At 38.0% G+C, this 26,827-nt stretch overlaps 1 protein-coding gene across 2 annotated transcripts in view; it reads right to left on the reverse strand.

Annotated features, from left to right (window-relative positions):
• COL21A1 (collagen type XXI alpha 1 chain) overlaps positions 1-26,827 on the reverse strand; it is a 175,941-nt gene that overhangs the window by 74,120 nt on the left and 74,994 nt on the right. Inside the window, exons 8-12 of one of the 2 annotated variants that reach the window (XM_043591678.1) lie at positions 26,468-26,476; positions 26,074-26,157; positions 18,700-18,762; positions 4,377-4,430; positions 4,233-4,286 (exon numbers count right to left, since the gene is read on the reverse strand). In XM_043591678.1, the coding sequence (XP_043447613.1) occupies positions 4,233-4,286; positions 4,377-4,430; positions 18,700-18,762; positions 26,074-26,157; positions 26,468-26,476 (264 nt within the window). The remainder of the gene's footprint in view (positions 1-4,232; positions 4,287-4,376; positions 4,431-18,699; positions 18,763-26,073; positions 26,158-26,467; positions 26,477-26,827) is intronic. The other variant, XM_043591679.1, reaches the window with a different exon arrangement.

The following is a 26,827-nucleotide window of genomic DNA, read 5'->3' on the forward strand; positions in this document are numbered from 1 at the left end:
AGATGAAGTAAAGTATTTTATTAGAAAACAGAATGTGTGGGGCACCTGGGTGGCTCAGTCAGTTGAGCATCCATCTTCAGTTCAGGTCATGATCTCACAGTTTGTGAGTTCAAGCGCTGTGTTGGGCTCTGTGCTGAAGCCTGGAGCCTATTTCGGATCCTGTGTCTCCCTCTCTCTCTTCCCCTCCCCACTCATGCTCTCTCTCAAAAATAAATAAACATTAAAATTTTTTTTAAATAAAGAAAAAAAAGAAAACATCGTGCATATGCATGTATATCTAATATTTTTACTTTATTAACTATAACACTGATCACATAAATATATTGCTATTGATATACTTATCACAAATATGTTTATATAGTTAACAAATAAATTTATATTCATTAAGGTTTATATTTAATAATATTACAATAAATGGACTCATTAAGGAAGGAGAGGAAGGGCATAGGACTGAACTCAGTCGGCAACACTCCAACATTTAGTGAATGAATATAGAAGACAAGTCAACAGTGAAAAGGTAACCAATGAAGGCAAGAGAAAATCTAGGGAAATGTGGTATCTTAGAAGCCAAGAGAACAAATTGTTCCCAGAAGAAGGGAAAAGTCTGTTGTGTCAAATGCTGCTGGGACATACAGCAAGATAAGCAGAGATCACTGGAAAACAATGACCATTGGATTTCAAAGATGGTAGATACTAGTCTAAATACACAGCAGAAGTGTGGGGTGGAAATCCTACTAGAGTGAATTAAAGGGAGAAAGGGAAGTAAGAAAGTGCAGAGAGAATAAAGGCAAACTTTTCTAGGGTGTTTCTACTATAATGGAAAGGAGAAATGGGGTGGTAACTAAAGGAGACTATATGGTAGAGGAGGGGGTTCAGTTTGGTTGGTTTCAGATGGGTCAGCCTTTAGGCTATTGGTAAAAAATTAACTAAGAAAGAAAAAACCATGACATAGCAGAGAAGGGCTAATTAATAACACAAAGTAATGGAGAAGGATAGGATCCAGAACATAAGAGGAGGACTGGACATTATGGACAGTTCAACCATATTAACAGGAAAGAGGGCAAAATTTAGACACATACACAAGTAAGAGGGTAGACAGTCATTGACATCATCTTTATCATCACTAATTTACAGGTGTTTAATTTTGGCCAAGTACATGCATAGCCTATTTAACCTTCACAACAAAACTATGAAGAAATACAATAGCACTCACTTTCCAGATTTTGAAATCCAGGTTTAAATAGATTAAGAAGCATGGCTAGGGAGTTAAGCAGTCTTAATTCAGACCCCAGTCTATAAACCCATAACTGCTTTAAGCCTCCCACCCTCACCCCCATCCAACCTTGGCCATGAGCACACCAGCATTTGGGCCTTGGGTGGTGGTGTTATCAGAAAGCTACACAGTTTGATTACCCTCCTTTTCTGAGAAAGAAGAAAAAAGTGGCAACTTCACTAAGCCAATTCTATTTCTCCCTCTCATGTCACTCTTGGCTTTGTTTTAATTTTTTAAACATTCTTTTTTTTTTGTCTTCAGACATTGTAAGAAGTAAAACCACACTAATATATACTAAGTTGGTCCTTTATTCTGTTCTCTCCACATGTATATAGGCACTCTCTAATAATAATTAACCATATAAATCACTGTAATACCACTTAATCTTTTGACTTTGGAAGTGCAGTCATGAAAGTAAGGGATTGATTTGAAATAAGGAGATCTCATTCATCACATTATACTCTTGTATGGACACTAAGGACAATGGGAAAGTAAAGTCTTGAAGGGACAATTTCAATGTTAAATGATCTAAAGAGGAAATTAAACAAAATGTGTAATTCACTCCATAATGTGACCTTAGATATAATTACTATCTCCCATGTGTTGAGAATTGAATTTTCCATAGAAAGTTTCATACTCAACTCAAAAACCCATAAATACCTATCATCCCATCAACACAGCTTAATATAAGTTTTAACAAAATATATTTCTCCCTATGATTTAAATACATGGGTCTCCTTAAAGTTGAGGAAGTGTTTTGAAGTACTTTTTCTTAAATTCCAAAGAATAGCTTCAAAACATATTATAAAATGAGTTACCAATTGAAGACCATTTGGTGAATTGGTGCTCCTTTTTAACTTTATAAATCGGTGGGGGGGGGGGGGAGGGGGACCTGCAAAATCTATACACACTCTACTGTCTGATATGTGAGCAACAAATGCTAAAGCCAGCAAGAAAGTGCATGTAGTTTTAATTTTCTTAAGTGGAAACTCCTACTATGGGAGTTCTCAGAAGAAATCCACAAAATGGAAATGATTCTGGGAAAATATCCTAATGGAGAACAGTGTTGTGTGGAACAATCTCTCAGAGGATGCTATGTGATGCCTGGAAAAAATGTCCTGTACCACCACAAGTCAAAGTCATCTCAGGGTCTATTTTTCAACCTTCCTATTTCTGAAAATTAAGGAACTATATTCTAGAGGAAGAACCAAGGAAAAGTCTTTAACTTATTCATTTACTGCAACTCTAGATAAAGAACACTCTGAAGCCACAAGGAATGTGAGAAGGAAATTTAGATGGCACAGCACACGGTGATCTCAGGCCCACAGGGACTGTGTCAGATCAGACTTTATACCCAAACAACAAATTTCAGAAAACAAGCAACTCTTGAGTGGAATTATTACTGGACTGAAAACAGAGACCTTCACATCATCTTCACTCATTTTATTCAAGAGAATGTATGACTTTGTAAAACTCATGCCCATCTATGTTGAAGACAGTACCATGACCCCATCCAACAGAGCAGTTAAAGATGTGACTAATCAAATTATTGCTATTCTTCTACCTTCAAACAGGCACTTTACTTCAATTCTTTTAAGATGAATAAAAAACACCCTCCTTTTTATATCTGGTTTCTAAAACCCAAGGGAAAAATAGACAAATTTATGCATACACCCATAGATATATTCATTCATATACTCACACTTTCATTACCTCCCTGCCATCCCCAAATCAGACTAATTGTGACAATGTTAAAAAAACAGCAGTGATCCTGTAAACCAGAATATAAGTGAGGTGTCTGCCACATGGACTCCTCAGAACAGGTATCTTCATGATCTCAGTGGAATCCCCCATTCACCTGGCAGAGGTCAGGCTATCCCTCTCAACATTGCCACAGCATGAAAGTATAAGATATGCTCCCTATCACCTCTTAATATATACCTCCATTGTTTAAGATAGGCAGAGATTTCTCAGTGGCTAAAAGGATTCATAGAGGCCACATAGAAGACAGGAGGATTTTACGCTTCTTCTTCAGGAATTTTATTGACTGCTACTGTTGTGCTCTGTCCTTTAACTCTCCCCAGATTATAAAGCTGCCCTGACCTATTCCATCTTTTCTGGCCACTAAACCTATTTGCCCTTGGGATTGTTTCAACCCATGTTATGCCCATGACATATGCCAACCTACCCCATGCTACATCCTAACTGCAACCATGCTACTTGGATGAACAAAACAGAACAGTACAAAAACAACTGTTTATTTAAGAAAGACCGTGTACCAGAGCACCTGGGTGGCTCAGTTGGGTAAGTGTCCGACTCTTGATTTCATCTCAGGTCATGAGATCAGGTCGTGAGATCGAGCCCCACGTCAGGCTCCTTGGTGAGTGTGAAGCCTACTGAGGATTCTATCTCTCCCTCTCCCCCACTTGTGCAGAGAGAGAGAGAGAGAGAGAGAGAGAGAGAGAGAGAAAGAAAGAGAGAAAGGCAGGCAGGCCCTGCACCAGGAAACATACTAAATATTTTTCACACATTATATTGTCTCATTTGATCCTCAATAAACCTATGAAAGAAGCACCAGATAGGTATCTATTAAGGAGAGGGACATATTAGAATTGGGCTATCTGTGGCTAACAGGAACATATTTCATTCACATAGTTCTCTCCCTTCTAAGAAGGTAATCCCCCCCTCAGAGTTTAACCACAAGGAGAGAACACGGCATCAGGGCAATGCCAATACCTGTTCCATCTGACAGTAGTCATCTAGTTACAACCAATTTCATCTAGTGACAAAAACCTGCTGTGAGCTTTATTAGCCAATGACCACTGACAAATTTCTGAGCCCACATATCTTGCAATTCACCAAGGGGAACACTACTGAATGGGAGTCGTCATAGGTAACATCCTTTGTCTTCCTTGAATGACCAAAGTGACTAGACACATTTTTGTTTGTGTGCATTTACCTTTTCACCATCTCTCCCTGGTTCTCCTTTGTAACCTGGTAGTCCTTGAACTCCCTAAATCAAGCACAAAATAAAATCCGGTTAGTTATGTTTTGGGTTCACTAGAAACGATAATTCTACAATGTGTATCTATGAATCACATACTTGTATGCCAGGGGATCCTGGGACACCTGGTGATCCTGCAATTCCTTGATATCCCTAAAGAAAAGTAAACACAAAATAATTAATATTTCATCATACTCACTAAGAGCAGGAATCCAGGATTCACTCTTGTCTGGAATGTCTTACACTTAAGACTTCACTTGGTGACTGTTTAAGAAACAAAAATAACAAAGTTTCAAATGCTGAATAAGGAATTAATATCCTCCAGTCTTTAGGGAAAAGGTCTCAAATATCTCTAGATTAATAAAAATAAACAAAAATGCTTCAATTAAAAGGAAGCTTTGGATTTGCAAAAACAGAGCCAATGTTCACAGCTCCCCCCCAAAAAAATGTTTTGCACACAGAAACGTATTTAACATATTCGAGAGAAAAACACATAAGATTGGAGGATTATACAAATGGACTACATTTTGAAACCACCTGATTAATGGCCATTTGAGTTAATCCTTGGAATAAATTAAGACTTGATAAATGTTATTCCTCAGAGTAAGTCTTTAACAGCCTTTGGACTGCTCATTTTAGAAAGCTGCTGATGTTACCCATGAGCATGGCTGTGACATGTCTCCCCCACCTCCCAAGGCTGGGCTGTCTGTTGAGGCAAGGGTCACTTTGGTCTCCACTGCTTCTTACATATCCCTCCAGAAACCGGGCCTTTGGCAAAACAGCACCACTGTTTCAACAAGGCAAACTATTCATTCTTCACTCAGCACATGGCAATTAAACTCCAGAACAAACTTGCAGGCCCTCAACATTTGTCTAGGTTTCCCTAGGTCAATGTCACGTTGACTTAGACCACCTGGCACCTGCAAACACATTTCATGTTCTTATTCAGATCCCATCTCTCTCGGGTCTTACTGTTTGGATATAGCTTTCTGTTGTCAACAATATTAAAACAGATGTCATTAGTGTTTCCAATTATATCTTCATTGTTAAATCCAAAAGCTTCATTTCCATGTGGCTATTTACGGCTGCTTTTTGTATTCACCCACTCACTTGTCAGCACATTTTTAGCTATGATTTTAGAGATAGCAAAATTCCCTGCTTTACCACTCCCATTTTCAAATATTCCTTTTACTATTCTTTGCTAGGTCTAACAATACTAATAACAATAATAGTTGTCTCAGCAACATCAGTCTTATTGGTTTTCTCCCTTTACATTCACTCACATTTTTTATTCTGTAAAATGCTCTCACTCTCCAAATGATAGACTATATAATTCCTACCACCAAGCATGATCCTTTCCTTCATACTCTTTCAGTTCTTCACAGTTTATCAGAGTGTATCATCATGCTTCCTCCAAGATGTCTCAACAAATTCTTCTCTTGAATCCCTGTGCCCAATCCTTAAACATTTTGCTTCACCAGTGAGTCACTCGTCATTTTGCTTCACCAGTGAGTCTCATAACAAACCTTTCCACGCTCCATATTAAACAACCTGCAGCTTTCAAGCCCAACATATGCTCTCTGGGTGGCCACTGTCTCAAGTGTCATGGGATTATGTGCCCGCTTGATATGGGAAACCCAGTCCAATTCATTTCTTTATTTGCAGCACTGAACAGAGCATTTGGCATTTTGGGTTAATCAAACTTTGGAAGAATTTACCTTCATGTAATCCACACTGCATAAAGTGTGAAAAATCCCTTTCCCGAAGGAACGAGGTTATGTTTGGGCCGCTACCGGTAGCAAATTCAAGTTTTAGTCATGCCATGTGGTTCGTGTTCCCAAGAATGGCAGGAAGAAAGAACAAAGTCAATTCACACCGTTTGCTCAGCCTCTTATCTCTACCACTCTAGTGACCACTGAATCTCTTTCCTTCAACCACTTTGCAATCAGATAGGTCTGGAATTAAATTTCAACTCTGTCACTGGTAGCACATGCCCAAGAGAGTTAGGTTACTTATAACTGCTGCCACTTAGGATGCCTCCAGATCCTTCAAAAACCTGTATGCACTTCTCTGGACAGTCTGATAGGATTTACAACAGGCTGCCGTAATTGGGAGAAACAATAATAGCAATGATTTATACAGAATTCACCAGAGTCCAGATTAAGTACTTCACTTAATTCATGTAACCCTCACAATCACCCTTTAATTAATGTAGGTGCTGTATTGTCCTTATTTTCAGATGAGGAATCTGAGGCACATAAGATTAAATAACTTGCCCAAAGTTATTCGTTAGTTGATAGAGTCAGTGGGAACACTCTCTTATCAGAAAATGCTTCATGGTAGATCTGATCTTATGATTCTAGGATAATTAATCAGATTCAAAAAAGCATATTTGCCAGGCTGCTTTTAAATTGTTTAGAATTCTGAGTGCCCAAAGAATATGAATGTTCATAAAATTCCTCAAAAGAAAGTTACCATGGAGATTGGCTATTTATCAAAATGGCCGGTCATCTGCAAAGTTCACTGTAATGAATTATTTTTTTCACATTTTTTCAAAAGTTAAGCCAAATGTTGTATCTGCTTTATTACTTTTTTTACAAAACGAATCTTTTATAGAAGATCAAAAGCTGTTCTCTTCTTCGAAGAAGTAAATTAATATGATCCATTTGTTAGAGAAGACACATCACATTTTAATGGATTAAAGCAATGTGGAGATGCCCCAGACTGTGTTCCCAGCTCACCTCTGACTCATAATGTGACCTCAGGCCGAGTGATCATATCCCCAAATCCTGGGAGGCAACTCAATAAAGTGGAAAGACAATGAATCTTGAAATTGGAAGACCTTGGGCTGAATTTTTGCTCCTCCCTTTACTTTCTACAGGATTTTGACTAACTTTGCCTAGCTAAGTGTCAGTTTCTTACCACAAACCAGGATAACAGTGCCCACTTCACTTCTGAAAAGAAACAAACGGAGTCACAGGTGAAAATGCCTGGCAGATGCTAAAAACTCAAATGTGAGTTTTTCTTTTTATGTTCTTCAGATTCAATGGCTATTGTACAAAACCATGAGAACACTTCTGCAAAATGTGTGGCACCACAAGCACATGAGGAATGGCAGATCCAGTCATCATCATGATTTAACCCTTTTGCAACATTCACATAGATCTAATGGTGAACATGTGAACAAGGCTTCAGTGTATTTTATAATGGCCCCGTTTGTTTTGTCTTTTGAAGAGTTGCAATACAAAAAATAACAAATGCTTCCCACAATATGAGAACCAAGTTGATGTGGGATTTTTTTTAACTTACGGTGAGAGGCATTCTAGAAAACTTAGTTATATAAAGAAATTCAAAGGTTATTTTAAAAGCTAGAGGAAGCATGATTAGTAACAAAATTAAGAAAAATCAAAACCACATCCAAGCTGGGGGATACCAGGGTAAACCACCAGAAGAAATTGGATGAAATTCAGAAAAATAAAATTTGGACTAAAAATCAGGAAAATAAAGGTTAACAGGGAGGAATATTACAACACACAACAATTTCCAAGAGGAGCAAGAACTAAACACTGGTTGACTCATAGCAGGGTACACTTGAACAAGGAAAATGCCCTGAAACAGAAAAAATGATAAGCTTTCCATATAGCTCGCTGAGTTTTTATTGTTCTGAACACATAGGCTTCTGTGTTTTCAGGTGGGCGTGCAAATTTCACATGATCTTTGATCAATACTGTTCGACACTAATTTTGCCATTTTGCAATTATTAGCAGGTCCAAATATCCACCCTACGGCCATGTGCAAGATTTCTGACAGTAAAGTCTTTTCCACGTTCACAGAAAGTCTTTTTGTAAATGAGTCATTTTTTAGGAAAAAAATATTCTCACTGCCAAATTGTAGGGTTGAAGAATACAGAATCAATTTAATTTCCTTCCATGATTCATAGTTATAATGCTCCAGGAAAGATGTATAGCATTGAAATGGAAATTAAGGAAATAAAATCAGCAAATGTGCAAGGGTCACAATCTCTTCTGAGCCCAATTCTGATCAGGCCATAAAATATTCTGCCAATCTAAACATACAGATCTTCTCAAGTAGTGAGGAGGATAGAGTAATCAATTTTCTTTCAGTGCTCTAAACTCTAAAAATGAGAATAAAATACAGAGAAATCATTTTGGATGTCACTCTTCTTTCTGAAATTTAAGAATGTGATTCAAAGTTTATTCTATTACATTAATTTTCTTCAAAGTTTTCCAAAATTCCCACAGATACTCTTAAGTATACAGCCATGGTAACTAAGTAACCTAAATCAAGTGTATATTTTTAATATCCACTGTGGATTCTTCTTGCCACCAGCACACTTTATAGCTCAACACAACTAAATTCAAAAAATATTCATAAATCTGTCTTTTCATGTGTAGCTAATGTAGAAACTCAACTCATTTGCCACCTAATTGAACTACCAGTCCAGTAGTTTATATGCTTTAACTGGCTGCTCAAATTACTTGACCAATGCATCTCATTAATATATATAAAATTAAACCCGAGCTAAGATCTAAGAAAGAACTGGAATGCTATGGGAGGTGAAGAGTAGATAGGGAAGCTTTCTGAAGAGACAAGCTCAAAGGAACACTAAAGGAAGCGCAGTGCAGAAGAGGAAGCCCTTCAAAATGTGCCATGAAGCATGACAAGATGAGACATATCCATGGAGACAAAAGAGACAGCACATGGGGAAGCATGCTGCAAACAAGACTGGACCAGTAGACTGCAGCTTTCATGCATAGCCTGTGGGTCTTATGAAGGATTTTTTTAAATATTTATTTTTGAGAGAGAGAGAGAGAGTGTGTGAGAGCAGGGGAGGGGCATAAAGAGAGGGAGACACAGAATCCAAAGCAGGCTCCAGCCTCTGAACTGTCAGCACACAGCCCAATGTGGGACTTGAACCCACGAACCGTGAGATCATGACCTAATCCAAAGTCGGACACTTAACCAACTGAGCCACCCAGGTGCTCCATGAAGGTTTTGGTCTTTAACCAATCCACTATACCAGAAGGTCAGACTGGAGCTCTGAGAAGCTTGCTTGCTACACTATGGAGATAACAATTATAAGTGGCAGGGGGAAGCAGAAAGACCAAGTGGGAGGTTCCTGCAGGAGAGAGATAATGGTAGGTAGAACCTGAGTCCATTCAAGGTGTATTTAATTCAACCTGATGATGAGCTACAGGATATCAGGAATCTGAAGTTATAGTATGATGCCCAGGTTTCTGATTTGTGCAGTGGATGGCAGATAATGTATCACTAACTGGGGGAATCTGGAGTAAAATACTATTATTTGGTTGCCAAATAACAGCACATTTTTTTTAATGTATTTTTGTGGACTAACATAAAAAATTTACATTTGACAATGGGAAGCTATAGACTTTTGTTGGGGGACAAAATTTCTACTCAAAGCAGACTACATTTACTATAAATGAAATTTATATCTAATTCTCTCACCCTTAAGTAAGAGTGGATGAGTGATAAATATGGAACACATCACCTGCTTTCCTATGATAGTTTGCCTTGAGCTAAGCACATAAAAGAAAAACACTGCCTACCTTTGACAACCTCTATCGATGCAGCTTGGTTCTCAGATTCACAAAACTTAATTAAACTTAGGTAAATTGCCTCATTCCCTGAGTATGACTACACTTGAAGTTATACTAAGCTTATTTCAAAAGGAAAATGTACAGTGTTGCTGGATGGCTCAGTCGGTTAAGGTCTGACTCTTAACTTTGGCTCAGATCATGATTTCACAGTTCATGAGTTCAAGCCCTGAATCGAGCTTGGTGCTGACTGTGGAGTCTGCTTGGGATTCTGTCTCTCCCTCTCTCTCTGCCACTCCCCTGCTCACTCGTGCTCTTGCTGTCTCTCAAAATAAGTAAACATTTAAAAAAACAAAAGGAGAATATGCAACTTTTTAAGGTAACCAATAGCATCTTTAATAGTTCTTAACTTCCTAACCTAAATTTCTAATAGTAACATTTTCTATTCAAAGAGAAGTGACCAATAACTAGCCTCATTCTCTTTCTGTTCTGCTATATTTTGTCCATAGTAATTACCACAATCTGGTATCACTTATTATTATTATTGTATATTCATTATTGTTGTCCCTCCCTAGCGGAATGTGAGCTTCAAAATGGCGGGTTTTGTCTTTTTTGTTCATTGCATATCTCCTCAAACTATAACAGTGCCAAGAGCAAAGTAAATACCCAATCAATATCAGGTATATGAATGGATGAATGAAAGAATGAATAAGAAAACAAACATATAAATGTTTATGGTGCCCAACCAGTCACTACTACTGATGGCTCTAAAATAATGGCAGAAACAGCCCTGCATTCATACAGATTACAATCAAAACAATACAAAATATAAGCATAAATTTATCTTTAAAATCACACATGCTAGTTGTGTTATCAATCAATTCCTTCAAGAATTTAAACAGACAAGTAATGGGGCACCTGGGTGGCTCAGTCGGTTAAGCGTCCGACTTCGGCTCACGTCGTGATTTTGCGGTCCGTGAGTTTGAGCCCCGCGTCGGGCTCTGTGCTGACAGCTCAGAGCCTGGAGCTTCAAATTCTGTGTCTCCCTCTCTCTGACCCTCCCCCGTTCATGCTCTGTCTCTCTCTGTCTCAAAAATAAATAAACATTAAAAAAATTTTAAAAAAACAGACAAGTAACATTTCTATATAATATCTACACACACATCATTATTGTATATACTATCCATAATATAAAAAAAAATAATAATAAGTAATGTACTTAAGAGGCCCATGAGGAAAACATGGAGAGATCCATACAGGAGATTTACATAAGGGGTGTGTTCGAGAAAAATGAATTAGCTAGTGGACCAAGCTTTGTCTAGGAAAGCTTTACAGAAAAATTTTAAATCACATTTTATTTTACAAAAGGGAGATAAACTACCCAAGTGGAAGATAGTTCATTTGAGGCAAGTGGTCCAAATTTTAGTTTACCAGTAAGACTCTCACGAGGGGTTTGATCAGGTGTGTGCGTGTATTTTATAGTACGGGGAGACAGTGAGACAATAAACCTTTTTGCTAAAGGAATCCAAACTGGGGTGAAGTAAGAGCTCAGGTAGAAATAGTTTTCTCTAGATGTGTATTGTATACACATTTCAGTAAGCCTCTTCTTACAATTCTCTTTTCTAAGCTAAGTAACAGCCATTCCTTTGGCTTGTAACCTCATGTACCCCATTTTCCAGGCCTTAATCTTCATGGAACTCAGCCCCAAATTGCCCACAGCTCTTAAACTGTGGAGTCCACAACTAGCACCATGTTAAGAGTCTGAGGAAAACATAAAAACTTGTCTCATGGGTCTTATTGTTCTACTACTAATTATTCACCTCCTGTCACGCTTACTCTGCAAGCGTAACTGCCAGATTTCTTCCCTTTCCTTCCATTCTCTACCATCATTCTCGACTAATTTTAAAACAGCACCTCTTGTTTGGATTACACCTGAGGTACAGTCAATTCTCCCTGACAGACATTCTTCTGAGTTTTCACTCTCTCCCCATCTCTCTCTTGTAAGTCAAATCCAAATTCTACAATTCCCCATAGTATCCTAAACCAAATCTAACACTTCAAAAGCAGGACTGTCATCTTTCTTAATATAGACATTATATATTTACTAACAATGCCAAGTATTGCATCAGCCTTTCAGGCAACCCCATTACAAATCCCTTTTCACCACGGTTAAATTTAAATAACACTTCCCAGACAAGTAAGAGCCATACGTTTATTTGGGTTGAATTTCACTACATTAGAACAGCCATTCTCCAAGTTCGCTAAATCTTTTTGGACCTCCATGTCACCCCAAATGCCAAAATAAATTCCAAAAGTGAAATCAAGAATTAAAAATTCTCAAAACTCATAATACAGTAAATGAATACAGTAATGTTCAAAAAAAAAACACTGGAAGAAATAACAGAACATTTAATTGTGAGAAAATTTTACATTACTAAAAATTAAAACAAAACTATAAACCAAATAAATAATTAAAAGCAACATTTACAACATAGATGTCAAAGAATTGATTCTCTTAGCGTATCGGAAGCTCTTACTAATCAACATGAAACATACTATCACTCCTATAGAAAAGAACAAGAGGAAAATCACTCTGTCAGACTTCTATATTCAACTACCACTTAAAATTTGTACTTGAACAGGGGCAGCTGGCTGGATCAATCAGTTAAGCATGCGACTCTTGACCTTAGGGTTGTGGATTCAAGCCCCAAGCTGGATGTAGAGATTACTTAAAAAAAAAAAATTTTTTTAATCTTTTTTTTCCTTCAGGTAGGCTTCACAGCCAGCGCAGAGCCCAACATAGCACTTGAATTCATGACCCTGAGATCAAGACCTGAGATCAAGAGTTGGATGCTTAATGACTGAGCCAGCCAGGCACCCCAAAAATAATCTTTCAAAAAATTCTACTTTACCATCTGATAAAATTTAATATATCCTAAACCAAACTCTTAATTTCCCTTGCCCTAGTTTCCATATCCATCCTTCCACATCTCACTGGAGTCTCCTTTGACTTCTCTCCCTCAAACTCAGGCAGGGTACATCATCAAATTCCATCAGCTCTAACTTCAAAATACCTCCAGAAAGTCAGCAGTTCTCTTTGCCTCACTACTTACTATCCTGATGCTAGCTGCCATCATCTTACTCCTGGGTTATTTTAAGAGCCTCCTAACTGATCCTGCTTGTGTCCTCATCTCCCTAAAATCTATTCTCAACTCAGACGTTAGAGTACTTTTGTTTGTAAGTAAGTTACATCACATCAGTCCTTTACTTAAATCCTCCAGTGGTTCCTCAGTTCACTTCAACTGAAAGCCAAAGTCATCACAATGGCCTGAAGAACCCTATTTGATCTTCCCTCCTTTCTCCCTCCTATGTACACAAATTCATCTCCTACTAACCTGCCCCCTCCCTCGTATTTGTAGTTTGATCAAGTCAGGTAACTTTGAAATTCCCCATGTGTGTTGACTACTTCTGTAAAGTTGAACCCTCCATAGACAGCTAGCCACTTTCTGGAATCTCTAGATGACACAGGGGTACAATGAAGGGGTGGGGGTGGGGACAGAGGGGTGCTGCATCATGGAGTGTGGCTCATTGACCAATCTATTCTTCTGTCTATTGGTAGCACTGTGCTATCAATATTCCTGAATCACTTAAGCCAATAATACAGAAAACCAACTCCAGATTTTGACAGTTTATTCTAGCTTACCTTTCTCTCTCAGTAAATGTGATGGCCTTCATGGAATCTTAGAAAATCAACATTGGACAGAACATGGGCCTCATCTGGCACCATCTTCTCATTTCCCAGATGAAGAAACTGAGGCCCATGAAACCAAAGCAATTTTTAAAAGCAAAACAGAGGGCAAAACAGCCTCGGATCTCTCCAAAAGCCAGAAAGGGCTTTGGTTTCATAAAGTACTTTAGTTCATGAAGAGTACTTAATAATGACAGAAAACAGACAGAAACAAACACTACTACAAAATCATAAAACAGTTCTATATATTTTCATAGTAGGCCTTCTTTCAAAAAAAAATCAATGTCATAACAGTAGAATGTCTTTACTAATAGCACTACTCTGAACTACCTAGCAGGATATAGAAATATTTCCCCTGCTTCTCTGTATATAATGATAGAATAGCAAAATAGTAATATGCTCAGACACTGCTGATAGAAATCGAGAAAGGAGGGGAAGAATTTGAAAATCGCTCTTTCATTTTGTTTGAAGGCATTTTCCTTATGAAAATCCGTATTTCTCCAGAATGGAATAATTCCTATTTAAAGCTTTAGTTGACTTGGCCTGGTTACGTGAAAGAGATTCAAGCTGCTTATTGAAGGGGATAGCACAGAACCAAATCCAAACAAAGCAGAATTCCCTTCGAATTGTTCCATCCAACTTTCCTTGGTCCAGATGGCTTCAATCGCCAGCCAGAGACTCCACCCACACCTTCCCACTCCCACTGTGCACTGGCCCTGGACACACACTAATGACCTTCAGCTGTTCTGGCTCCCAGACTCACTTTCTCTTCCTGCCCCAACTCCTATCTCCTACAGATTTCCTAAAGGAAAAAGGAGAGATTTAGGAAAAGCTGTACCTGTGGGTAAACAGATTAACATTAGAGAAACCGGTTTCTTATTGCTGCTGTAACGAATTATCCCAAACATAATGGCTTAAACGAACACACACTTGTAGTTCTGTAGGTCAGAAGCCCAACATGGCTTTAGGGAGCTAAACTCATCATGTCAGCGGGCCTGCATTCCCTCTAAAGGTTCTAGGGGGAAAAGTGTTCTTTCCCTTTACCAGCTTCTGGATGCTACCAACATTCCTTGGACATGGACACCTCACCCTGATCTCTGCTTCTGTCATGACATCTCCTCCCCTGACTCTGACACCCCTACCCCCCTCCTATACGGATCACTGTGATTATACCGGCCACTCAGATAAATTTCCACAGGATAATCTTTGCATCTCAAGATCCTTGATTTAATCATGTGTGCGGACTTCCTAATCAATACATTTACAGGTCTTAGAGATTAGGATGTGGACATTATTCTGTCTTTTCTCTAACATCAGATAGTCTCTAATACCATCTAACCTCTAATATCAGGTACTATGTACCTATCCCTATAACTATACATAAAGTCATATACACATACAAACACATACACATGTACTCAATGAGATGACATAATAAATCCATTATAGCTCAGATAAAAGTCATAAAGCAATATCCATGATTATTAGATCAGGCTTATTGCAACTAGTTTCCAGTACTTCCTTCTTGACAAAATATTTAATAAGAAAAAAAAAAGCAAACTAGAGCTGATAGCCTGTGAAAAGCTTGCTCAGCACTCACCTCGATTTATTGAATAACTTATACTAAATTATTATTATACAACTAATTAATATTAATTCTATAACTAATTTAATATAATTTAATACACTTATATATTTATAATTTATATATATTATCTATATTATTGAATTTATATTGTTAACATATATTAATTATATAGTAATATATTAATTACAATATATTAACATACATTAATATGTATCCATGTATATTAATATATTACATATACTAACATTACTAATATATTAATATAAGTACTTATATAACTAATATTTATAATTATATAACTAATTAATATTATAATTAATTGTTATACTAAATTATTATTACTGAATAATTTAGTAGTGCTCTCAGAGGAGCTCTGTGTCATTACGAGGTGCCAGCAGCTGATATTTCAGCATGTCAAGTGTATCTGCTTCGGAGGGGGAAAGCACCACAGCTACCAGTACCCAGACAGAGTAGGGCCCAGGAAAGGGTCTCCAGGGCATCCCACCACCCAGTGTGATTAGGGAAGAGTTCACACAGGGGCTCAGGCAGCACCATTACTGGGACGCAGGAGTCACAGTGAGGAATGCCACCAAGTCACATGACACTTTAAGTTATGAAGTGAGAACAGCTGGGATATAAGAAACTCCAAGGAAAATGTTGCCATGTTACAGGAGTTGAGGCTAAAGGCAAAGAGGAGATGTTAGATTAAGAACCCATTTGTTTCATTCAATTCAAATGTCTGATGATAACATTTTTCACCTTCTTTCCCACAAATCGCTACCAAGCTACTTCTGTAATTACCAGCTTGGCCTACAACGGCACAGAAAGATTCAAATGCCCATGCTGTATACCAATGTCCTCCCACCTACCTAAGGGTTTTCTTCCTGAAAACATCCACTATCGCCCAAATCACGGATATTTTCCCCCTCTGCCTCATTTTCATCATCATAAAAACATGTTACAACATGTCCCATCTCTTAGTTTTTTTTTATTTTGAGAGAGAGACACAGAGACAGAGAACACTCAGGTGCATAAGTTGGGGGAGGGGCATAGAGAGAGGGAGGGAGGGAGAATCCCACAAACTGTGACATTATGACCTGAGGAGAAACCAAGAGTCGCAGGCCTAACTAAGCCACCCAGGCACCTCTCTCCCATCTTTTAAAAAAAACCCTCCTTTTATCCAACATCCTAACCATGCAACTGCTCCATTCATCTGTTCCTCATTCTACCCCTCAGAAAAAGCATCTATATTCAGTCATCATTTTACTTCACACTTTCTCTTGAACCCATTTCAATCCAGCTTTTATACCCACCTTCCCTAAACCCCATTTATCAAGGGCCCCAATACCTCCATCTAGCAAATTCAATGGACTAGGCATAGAGCTCATTTTTCAAAACTTCTTAGCAACAATGACCCAACCGAGCACTCCCTTCTCAAAATGCTTTTTTCCCCCTGGCTTCTGGGGATGCCACCCCCTGCTGATTCTCCTCCTACTTCATTGGTCTTTCTTTCCCAATTTCCTTGGCTGCATCTTCCTCCCCTTTTTCCTCTAAAGACAGCCCAAGGCTCAGTCCACTGCCTTCTTCTCTTCTCTAATCTGTGATTACTCTCTAAATGATCGCATCCACTCTGGTGGCTTGATATAGATAAATCTACAAACGAAGGAGTCCCAACTGTGTATTTTCATTCCCTGAACTCACATCCCTGAACTCAAGATTCCTCTAATATCCTAGCAAGCACCATGGGCATCCTAGGAGAAACAAGGCATTCTCTCCCAGGGCTGTCCAGCTCAGTAAGCTGTTCACACAAAGATCCTCGGAGTCTTCCTCGACTCTTTCTTTCATGCCTCACACCTAATTTGACAGCAATTCTGGTCAGCTTTACATTAAAAAAAAAAATCCAGAATATGACCACTTATCTTCCCTTTCACCACATCAACCCATCCAAGCCAGTCTTACTTCTCCCTTAGAATCTTGAAATAACCTCCCACACATCTCCTGTTTCCACTCTTGCCCTATATAATCTACTCTCCACATAATATTCATATTTATCTTTCTAAAACATAAGCCAGGTCAAGTTACTTCCTATCTCAAAATTCCCAAATGCATTGTCATCACACTTAGAATGCATCCCAGTGTGTCAGTTGAGCAGCACCACCCCAGCCACCCGGCAGCTCCTCAGCTCTCTACAGCTTTTTGTGACCATTTTGCGACCTCTTCCAACTCCCTTCTCCAACAATCTCTCTCCAGAAAGGCTCACCTGTGTACCATTTTCCCACACAAAACCGGCGTATGAGACCCCAGCACATCACTACTTCTTCAAAAGTTGGCTATATTTTTGTATTGAATTTGTCAGCAAACCTCTCTCAGGAACTAACAAGCTCCTCTATCCTGATGGTTGGGATAGTGATAGTCTAATATCAGGCTGTGGTTCCTTCATTCCTTAAATATTACTGACTCACAATACACACCTTCCCATCTTTCATGCAATAAGTTAATGTTTCATGATAAAGAGATATTTTGGATGACAATTATCTAACATTTAAAAGCAAATTCCTCATGTTTATTTGCTGTTATAAACATGTTGACAGCTGAGCTATCTGAAAATATTTGCCTAGAATGCTTTAAAGTGGATTTGCTTTATGTTTCCTTAATTCAAAAGTCTCCCTACAGTTCTCTTGAAACTTACAAGATGCTATTTTTTTAGTCAATATATTCCAGTGCACATATGTTCTTAGGAAAATATCACTTTTAAAAAGATCTTCAACTTGAAAACTGCCATAGACATGAAGGAAAAAGACAAAAAGATTTCTGAACCTAGCTATGCATCGATACTCACTAGACAACTTTTTAAATGTAACAAAGATGCATGCAGTTTGGGGATAATGCACCTAAAAAGTGACTGGAAAGCTGATCCTATTGACCCAACCAGGCTTAATGTTCCCCTCAGCTTAACTAAACTTCAGACAGCCTTCTTCCTGACCCTAGGCTCCTGATCTCCCTCTTCTTAGAGCATTTATACTCTAGAAAATTTGTCACTTTCTCTGACCCTCTGAGTGGCATACCTTTTCAAAATTTCTTGTCAGTTTTGCAACTAGCAACGAACGTCTTTCTCAAGGACCTAGGAGCCATCCCTTTGAAATACACTCATCAAGAAAGGGAAGTACCCGGATCTTCCAGTCTCTGAGGGAGGGTAGGACCCTAACTTTGAGAAGTGCCAATTACCAAAGACAGTTGCCCTAATCACACAGGAAAACATCTGCCAAACTCAGGATAACTCAATTCCTGCCACCCCATTGATCACCCACCTAAAGTTCTCCAGTACTTTTTCACTAGCTCAGGCCAGCACGCAAGAACCCTTCCTTTGTTTCACTGAATAGAGGTCAATCTCTCTCCCTATTACAACAGTCTTGAATAAAGTCTTTCTTGCCTGTTTAACTTTACCCAGTGCAGTTTTTACTTTGACATAATCCCAGTACTGGAGATGACTAAGCTTTCAGTACTCACAGGCTTACCATCTTGACCAGATTGTCCAGGGTAGCCGGGGTTCCCAGGCTGTCCAGGTTCACCCTAGAAAGGAAAAAAAATCCTCAGTACAAAATGACCAACCATAATGATGCAATCAGATGCCTTCAAGGTTCAAACCAATTCCATTATTTGTACCTCTCTGTATGTTAAAAAACAAAACAAAACAAAAAAAAAACCATAAGTCCCAAAATAGGGTTAGAAAAATGCCATATTTTAAACACCCACTTTACCAAATAAAGGCTTTTTATTATGCAAAATTTTCAAGGATTTATTTCTGTGAGTATATCAAGTATAACAAGTGAGATACTTTTCACTAATGTAAAATGTCAGTATTTATGGCAGGACATTTTTAGAATTCTAAACAAATTAAGTGTCATAGCTAATATGGTTTCAATAATAGCCATCTTTCATTTGTAAGTCTACAGTCTTTATTCTAAATGTTACACTACAGATATCAATGACCTATAATGTCATAATTAAATTCACAATTTTTTTTAAGTCCACAGGCTCTATGATCTTACACATGGGACTCAAGTTTAAAGCTGTATGACACTCATTTCTTTTATTCCAGTCAATGCGTCTCTTTAATAATGTTAAAATTTTTAAATCTGATTATTTACATGAAAGCATGGCCAAGCCAAATAAATCTGCCCAACCCCCACAGTCTTTCACACATTTAATACCTAGAAATGAAGAAATGACCTTTGCCTTCACAATCCAAGGATGTCCAAAGAACACTATTCCCTACAATATGACAATTCACCCAGGCACATTTTATGGAACTCTAGTATGTTGCCCAATGGCATTCAGACGGTCACCACCCATAAAAAAAGGGAACGTTTTTTTGTGAGGTAAGGGAGTTGTATAATTTAATTCTAAGAAATACTTCAAAATTAATGTATTAATCTATTACTGAGTCCATGAGATCCACATGGGGCATCTTGCTTAAAAACATATACTATCAGTAAACTCCTGCCTAGAGGTAAGACAACTGATTTCAGTTCAATAATTAATTATTTAAGAAATCATTCACACAGGACCCCAATAATTGTAAGTTAACTAAACACCAATACTAAGGGTACTTTCACAGACCCAGATCTGCTAGTCTGAAATACTACTTCAGGCTACTGGTTAGGGAGATTTGTTCCTGAAAAATGGAACAGGAAAAATGGAAAGAACTATGTGAACTCTATTAAGTGGCCAATGAAGGAAGGATGGGCTTTTCACTTAGGAGCTGCCCACGAGGCACAGCACAAGGAAAGGCTAAGAAAAATGGAAATGTCATTTTTAAAAGAGAGAAAGAGTAGCTATAAATCCAGGGAGAAAAATAATGCTGAAACATGTAATGCCTTCCTGAAGAGACAGAATTTATAATTCTAACCCAAGTACTTCCATTAAGGAGTAACACTCTGGTTCTCTAGGTAGTTAGCGTTTTCTCTTTTTTATTTTTATTTTTTAATTTTAGAGAGAGAGAAAGAGAGTGAGTAGGGGAGAGGGGCAGAGGGAGAGAGAGAAATAATCTTAAACAGTCTCCATGCTCAGCGTGGAGCCCTACATGGGGATCAATCCCATGACCACAAGATCATGACCTGAGCAGAAAGCAAGAATGCGACTCTTAACTGACTGAGCCACCCAGGCGCCCTGAGTTTTACTGTTCTTATTATGAGAGGATCCACCTTCATCTCTGGCCTCCCTGCCATCCTTTATCCATGTTCAGATTGGACCTGAGGTCTTTCAACACATTCCATTTTTTTTTTTCTCTTGGCAAGAAGGTTCCCTTCCTTATCCACTTAAGAATCAATTATTCCTCCCCTGTTCTCTCACTCTCTCTCTCTCTCTTGAAAATAAACACTAAAAAAAATTTATTTTTAAGGGGCGCCTGGGTGGTTCAGTCAGTTAAGCGTCCAACTTTGGCTCAGGTCATGATCTCACAGTTCCCAAGTTCAAGTCCCGCATCAGGCTCTGTGCTGACAGCTCAGATCTTGGAGCCTGCTTCGGATTCTATGTCTCCCTCTCTCTCCCTCTGCCTGTCCCTTGCTCTCCTCTCTCTCTTGAAAACATTTTTAAAAAAAGAATCAATTATTCCTTTTTACTTGATGTCTTTTTCTTTTGAAATACGATAGCAGCTCTTAACTGTTTCCTTATTCTTAAGTAGAATTCTTTCAGTTTTTCCTTGATTAGTCTGCATTTATCATTTGAATTCAGACTCTTTGCAAACTCTTCCTTTTTTGGCAGAAGAGGCAGGGGTTGAAAATGCTATCAAGTAGAGATTCAAGAACTATTTGCCAGTTGATTTAAACTTTTTTAAAGTTTATTTATTTTTGAGAGAGAGAGAGCACAAACAAGGGAGAGGCAGGAAGAGAAGGAGAGAGAATCCCAAGCAGGCTCCGCAATGTCAGCTCAGAGCAAGAGGAGGGGCTCAAAACCATGAACTATGAGATCATGACCTGAGCCTAAATCAGACACTTAACCAACTGAGCCACCAACATGACCCTACCAATTGACTTAAGTCAAATTTCCTGTTAATGACCCTCTTTATTTGCAGCATATTAATCATCAGCAAAATCTAGGATATTAAAAGGATCTTAGAGGGTTTATTTTTTATGACAAAGCTGAAATACAGGTTTGGGATAAGAAGAAATGAGATTTGTGGTTTAATGCTGCATAAAAGTACAAAACATACTTAACATTTTACATAAATAAAAACTAGGTTTCAAGACAAAAAAAAAAAATCACTCACAAGATAAATCCAATGTGACTTTGTAAGGACCATATAACACTGGTGAACGGGCCCCAAGAGGGAAAATAATCTCTTTTTCAGGTTCTATTATTTCTGGCAGGTTTTACTGGCTATTTTGACTATTGCCCTACTATTTATTTGCAAAAACTCAGGAAGGGTTGGTGTTGTTTCCATAAAATTGGGAGAATAAAGTAAAACACTAATTTTGGAGAGACGACCAATCAGAATAAAAATTCAATTGTATTACTGTAATAAAAGCTGATGCTCAACCTTTGTTAATTATATGCTACACACTGCTGTAAGAGATTTACATATGTTAAATTACTTAATCCTTTTAATAATCCCATGACACAAGTAATTTCATTATTCCCATTTTCTGTATAGGACAACTGAGGCCCGGAGGGGTAGGTCACTTGCTTAAGGTCACACAGCAGTAGTGAAGATGTCACTTGAACTCAGCCAATGCAGGCCCAGAGTCCATGCTCCTAAACACCACTGTCCCTGCCCACATTAAAACGCATACACTGATTAGAACCAGACCTGGGGACTGCTAAGAAACTTAACATGGAAAACAATTTCCAAATACATTACATGAGACATAGGGCCTATTGTACAACTGTGACTAAATTCCCAATCCAGTTTCTTCTAATTTAGTTGAAACATTTGCACATTTTGAATTTTAGAAACTATGTGTTCAGCTGAAAAGCAATACTTACTTATGTTGAACTGAACTCGTGCCACAGGATTTTTGAGTTGTTGACAGGAGTGGAAATGTCATGGACTAAGCTAAAACATCTCTGCATCTGGCCTCTCAAGTCGTGTAAATATGAATAATTAAAGTAAGAAACAGTTGTGCTTGCAGAAGCAAGCTAATAGTTTAAGTTGCTCATCTGAAACAAAGGTCTTTGGAGCCCTTCACCTAGGCCCACATCCCAGGTATTCAAGCCCTTTTCTCAAAAATCCTCGTGCCTTCATGCTCCCCTGAAGACTTGCAGGAGTCCTGACCTACGACCTATTCCCTCCTCCCAAACCAACCTCTTCCCTCCCTCAAAACTCAAACACCCACTCACAGGATAGAAGGAATCCACTTAGTCTGGGGAAATCTACATAAAAATGTGAATGCCCGGTGGCCCCTGAAATTTTCCAAAGGCTTTTGTATTTTAAACAGAGGATACTTTGATAGCTCAAAGAAATCCCTAATCAGTGGACTGATGAGGGTGAAACAAAGGAAGTCAATAGAGATAGATACAGCTGGAGAGGGGGAGGCAGTAATTTCAGAGGAAAGGATTAGTAAGAAATTGCTCCTTCCTAAAAAGAAGACAAAACGCCTTCTTTCCACTTCTGAACTAATAGCTCTAATATCAAGGTTAGATCAAATGTGGGAGTCTGCCCCCACAAACGTTCCTATGACTACTCAAGTGGAGAGAGAACCTGCCAGTCACAAAGGTCTTTTGAAAGGGGGTGTTTGTAAATTGGGGATTGCCTGGATCTCCCATAGCACAACAAAGGCATTCCATCCCACACAAGTCAACTGGGAAGAGGGGTGAATCTTATTTGTTCAATGATTTCATAATTCGTTAAATTAAAAAACTACCATCATTAAGCACTGTTAGACACTGGAATTTCAAAGGAGAATTTAGTTTTTATTAAATGTAAAGTGCTTGCATAGAAAAATTATTCCAACAGGTTTATTGGATCCTCCCTATATTTGACATTAAGAATGCAAAATGAATTAGCTTTTCTTTAAGGAACTCGCAATCCAGTAACAGACATATATTTCTATGCTTTTTATAGAGTTATAATGCCATGGTAAGTCTAAGTACAGGCTACCACAGTTAATTTGACCTAGTTTTCCAATAGGGTTGTCCTATCTTTTGGAAACTCAGAGAATTCTAAACAGATGACTTTCTTTATCCTAGAATAAGCATTTACCCACCTACCCACACAAGAATTTCACCTCAGTTTCAGTCTCAGGAGTCAACTATCAGCTCCCAGAAATCTATTTCTGGTTAGCAGGAATACTAGATCTGTTTTTCACAGGTAACTCTATTTGATGGTTATCTACAAAACTTTCCAGAGAGCATCTAACAAAAATGCCCATTAAGTCTCAGTTCAATCTATAAGTAAAAACACTTCATCTATTTTAGTTCCAGTTGTGCTGGTCTAATTAAAACCCTATTAATTCCCCAAGCCAGAAATTCTCTAAAGGAAATACAACTCAGAGTGTTGCTAGGGATTCTGTTTTTCACATGCAGGTCCCTGATGTGGGCTAGGAACCACCTCCAGGGGAAAGAGCCCTAAAAGGATGGAAGAGTATGTGTGTGTTCCTGTTCTCCTGCCAGATTTTCTGAAGAAAATGGAAAGCAGATCTAGAAGGCACGCCAACTTGAAGATTGGTGGAAAACTGCAATTTCGCTTAAAGTAGTAGGTGGCAATAGTGTGAGATTATGACTAAGAAAATGAACATGAGGAACACATGGAACTTGGAAACACTGGATGTCAGAGGCTTTACCAGATAAGACAAAGGGTGCTCTGGAACTTTGCTGTAGAAACACATGTGAATAAAAACTGATGTCACTTCAAGACACCTAACAGATCACTAATAAAGATTCAGAAAGCATCAGAGGCATCTGATGTCTCCCCAAAAGAAGACAAACCTTAAGATACCCTAGGGGTGGCCAGAACCTCCCTGGGAGTCAGGAAAGCACTCTGGGCTTTGAGAGGTCAGACATAATGGGACTCTCATTTCCATATTATATATCTTACAGATCAAATAATTCTTATGTATAATATTTCAAATTGAATTTATATATATATGTATGTATATATGTGTGTATGTATATGTATGTATATATGTATACATATATGTATATATGTATGTATACATATATGTATGTATATACATATACATATACATATACATATAAGCCCTCTGTGGGGCTCTGCACCGACAGCACAAAGCCAGCTTGGGATTCTCTCTCTCTGCCCTTCCCCACTCATTCACCCCCCCAAAATAAATAAATAAACTTTAAAAGGAAGAACACTTAGATTAACTTACCTAAATACCATTTAAAAATACTTTATAATAATAAATTGATTATAATATACTGAAGTCAAATTCCAAACCAAATAGATTTTCTTTAAATAAAATAATGAATGTGTACTTTTATTTGTTAAATTATATTTGTTTCTTGATTTTAATGCTAGACCTGGAGTGTGTCATGAATTATCACATAAAAATGGACAGGAGAAACATGCATAAAAGATAGGAAGAATTAAATCAGATGAGCAGTTTAAAATCTAAAATTTTCAGTGATGGTGACTAAAACACTTAAGGAAATTCCATCGAAATGAACATCATAATTCATATTTATTGCTTGGTCACCTCAGGCAATAAATGATCAATACACAAAACACTCTTTTTGGCTAGGGAGTCATACCTGCTTCAAAGTTAGACATCATTTTTATTTAAGTGATACTGTAAAATACTATTAAATGAATAAGATTCACATAGAGTAGACAAACCACTTAACGTCTCAGTATCAGGCTGGGTCTAAGTGATGCCACAGTAAGTATTAACTTACACTTAATCATTCATATTTAATAGCATAGAAACATGTTCAAAATATTTAGTTATATAAAAAGTAACTAGTTGAGAAATAGTATGCACATCATGGCTCCAATCACATAAAAATGTGTAATACACAAATAAATATGTAAATGTTCATATACACATACACACAATTAACATATATACATACACAAATCAATATATGCAACTGGAAGATGTGCATATATGAGTATCACTAATAGACCTACTCCCCCAAAGTGATTATCACATAATTAAGTAAAATTAATAAATCTCTATATGCCTGTTTTTTAGAATTTAGAATTAGACATCAAACATAATGTTGAAGTCAATTTTAATATTTCTACTTCATTTTTCTATCTGAAAGTCATTTCTTTTTATTTTTAAAAAAAGTTTTCTAATGTTTATTTTTGAGAGAGACACAGAAAATGTGTGAGTGGGGGAGGGGCAGAAACAAAGAGAAAGAGAGAGAGAGAGAGAGAGAGAGAGAGAGAGAGAGAGAGAATCTGAAGTAAGCTCCAGGCTCTGAGCTGTCAGCACAGAGCCTGATGCAGGGCTTGAACTCACAAACCATGAGATCTTGACCTGAGCTGAGGTTGGACATTTAACCAACTGAGCCACTCAGGCACCCCCTATCTGGAAATCATTTTGACAAACTGAGAATTTCGAACACATCTCAACAAATGCCCTTTCTTCATTTTTTATTAGATTGTAAGGAGGTATGGTTCTTGGCATCTGGCAGCAGTCTTTGAGGGTGGTGGGAGGGAACCAGATAAACCAGCAAACAAACTAATAAAGTTCCCTCACTTTACTGTGGGCCAGGGGAATCAGTTCTAGGTTCAAAGGCACTTACAGATTAGAATATGCTTTTTTAAAAAAATCACTAAAATTCAGGTTTTAAACTGTTCTAAGACACTAGGTAGAAATTTCAATAAAGGGTCAGCGGTGCCTAGGAATTTTGGGCATTTGCTCAGCTCTTTTGTTTGTGGGTTTTAACAAGAAAAGCATGTTAGGCAGTACTCACTTTGGGGCCTTGCAGTCCTGGCTTTCCCGGAGGACAAACACAGGGAGCTGGAGTAGAGCCTACATCACTGGGACCGTTGAGGCACTACAAAGACAGAAATGGAAATAAACAACAAATGTGGGAAGACACATACATATGCATGTGTACACAGGTATGTGTATGCACCTGCATGTCTGTGCGAAATGGTAAAGGTATCTCACACTGACTTTCCAATTTTATTCAGACCAATCCAATACGAAATTCTGAATCACAAAAAGCTATGAAAACGAAATACACTCCAATGACAGAAAAAATGAGTTCTATTTGTCTAATATACTCACAGTTGATGGAAGCAAGCTAAACAGTCCCACAGTACAAATACTACCTTAAGGAGAATAATAGTTTCCAGGCCTACCTCACCATTCTGAAAGAAAAGGAAGAACAAATGGGTTTTAAAAGATGCTTTTAATTTTTTCTAAATTTTCTTCCTAATTTACAGATATTTCATTGTCCAGGTTCCAGATACATGAAGTATTGGAACCGGCAAGAGTTAAAACATTTGTTTGCAACTATCCTTAAAAAAAGTACCTATTTGTACATGTTATGAAAACATTTACAGTAGGATAAAGTAAGGAAATGAACAACAACGACGAGTGAAAGGAGTAAACGAAAATGCCAAAGCAGCTTGGTATAATGGCCACTCAGGAGCAAAAGTACCTCGGTGAGATTTATATGCCCCCTCGAACTTTCTGGAAGTCATTTAAGAACCAGAGGA

Source organism: Prionailurus bengalensis, chromosome B2, assembly GCF_016509475.1.
Source record: "Prionailurus bengalensis isolate Pbe53 chromosome B2, Fcat_Pben_1.1_paternal_pri, whole genome shotgun sequence".
NCBI classification, from domain to species: domain Eukaryota; kingdom Metazoa; phylum Chordata; class Mammalia; order Carnivora; family Felidae; genus Prionailurus; species Prionailurus bengalensis.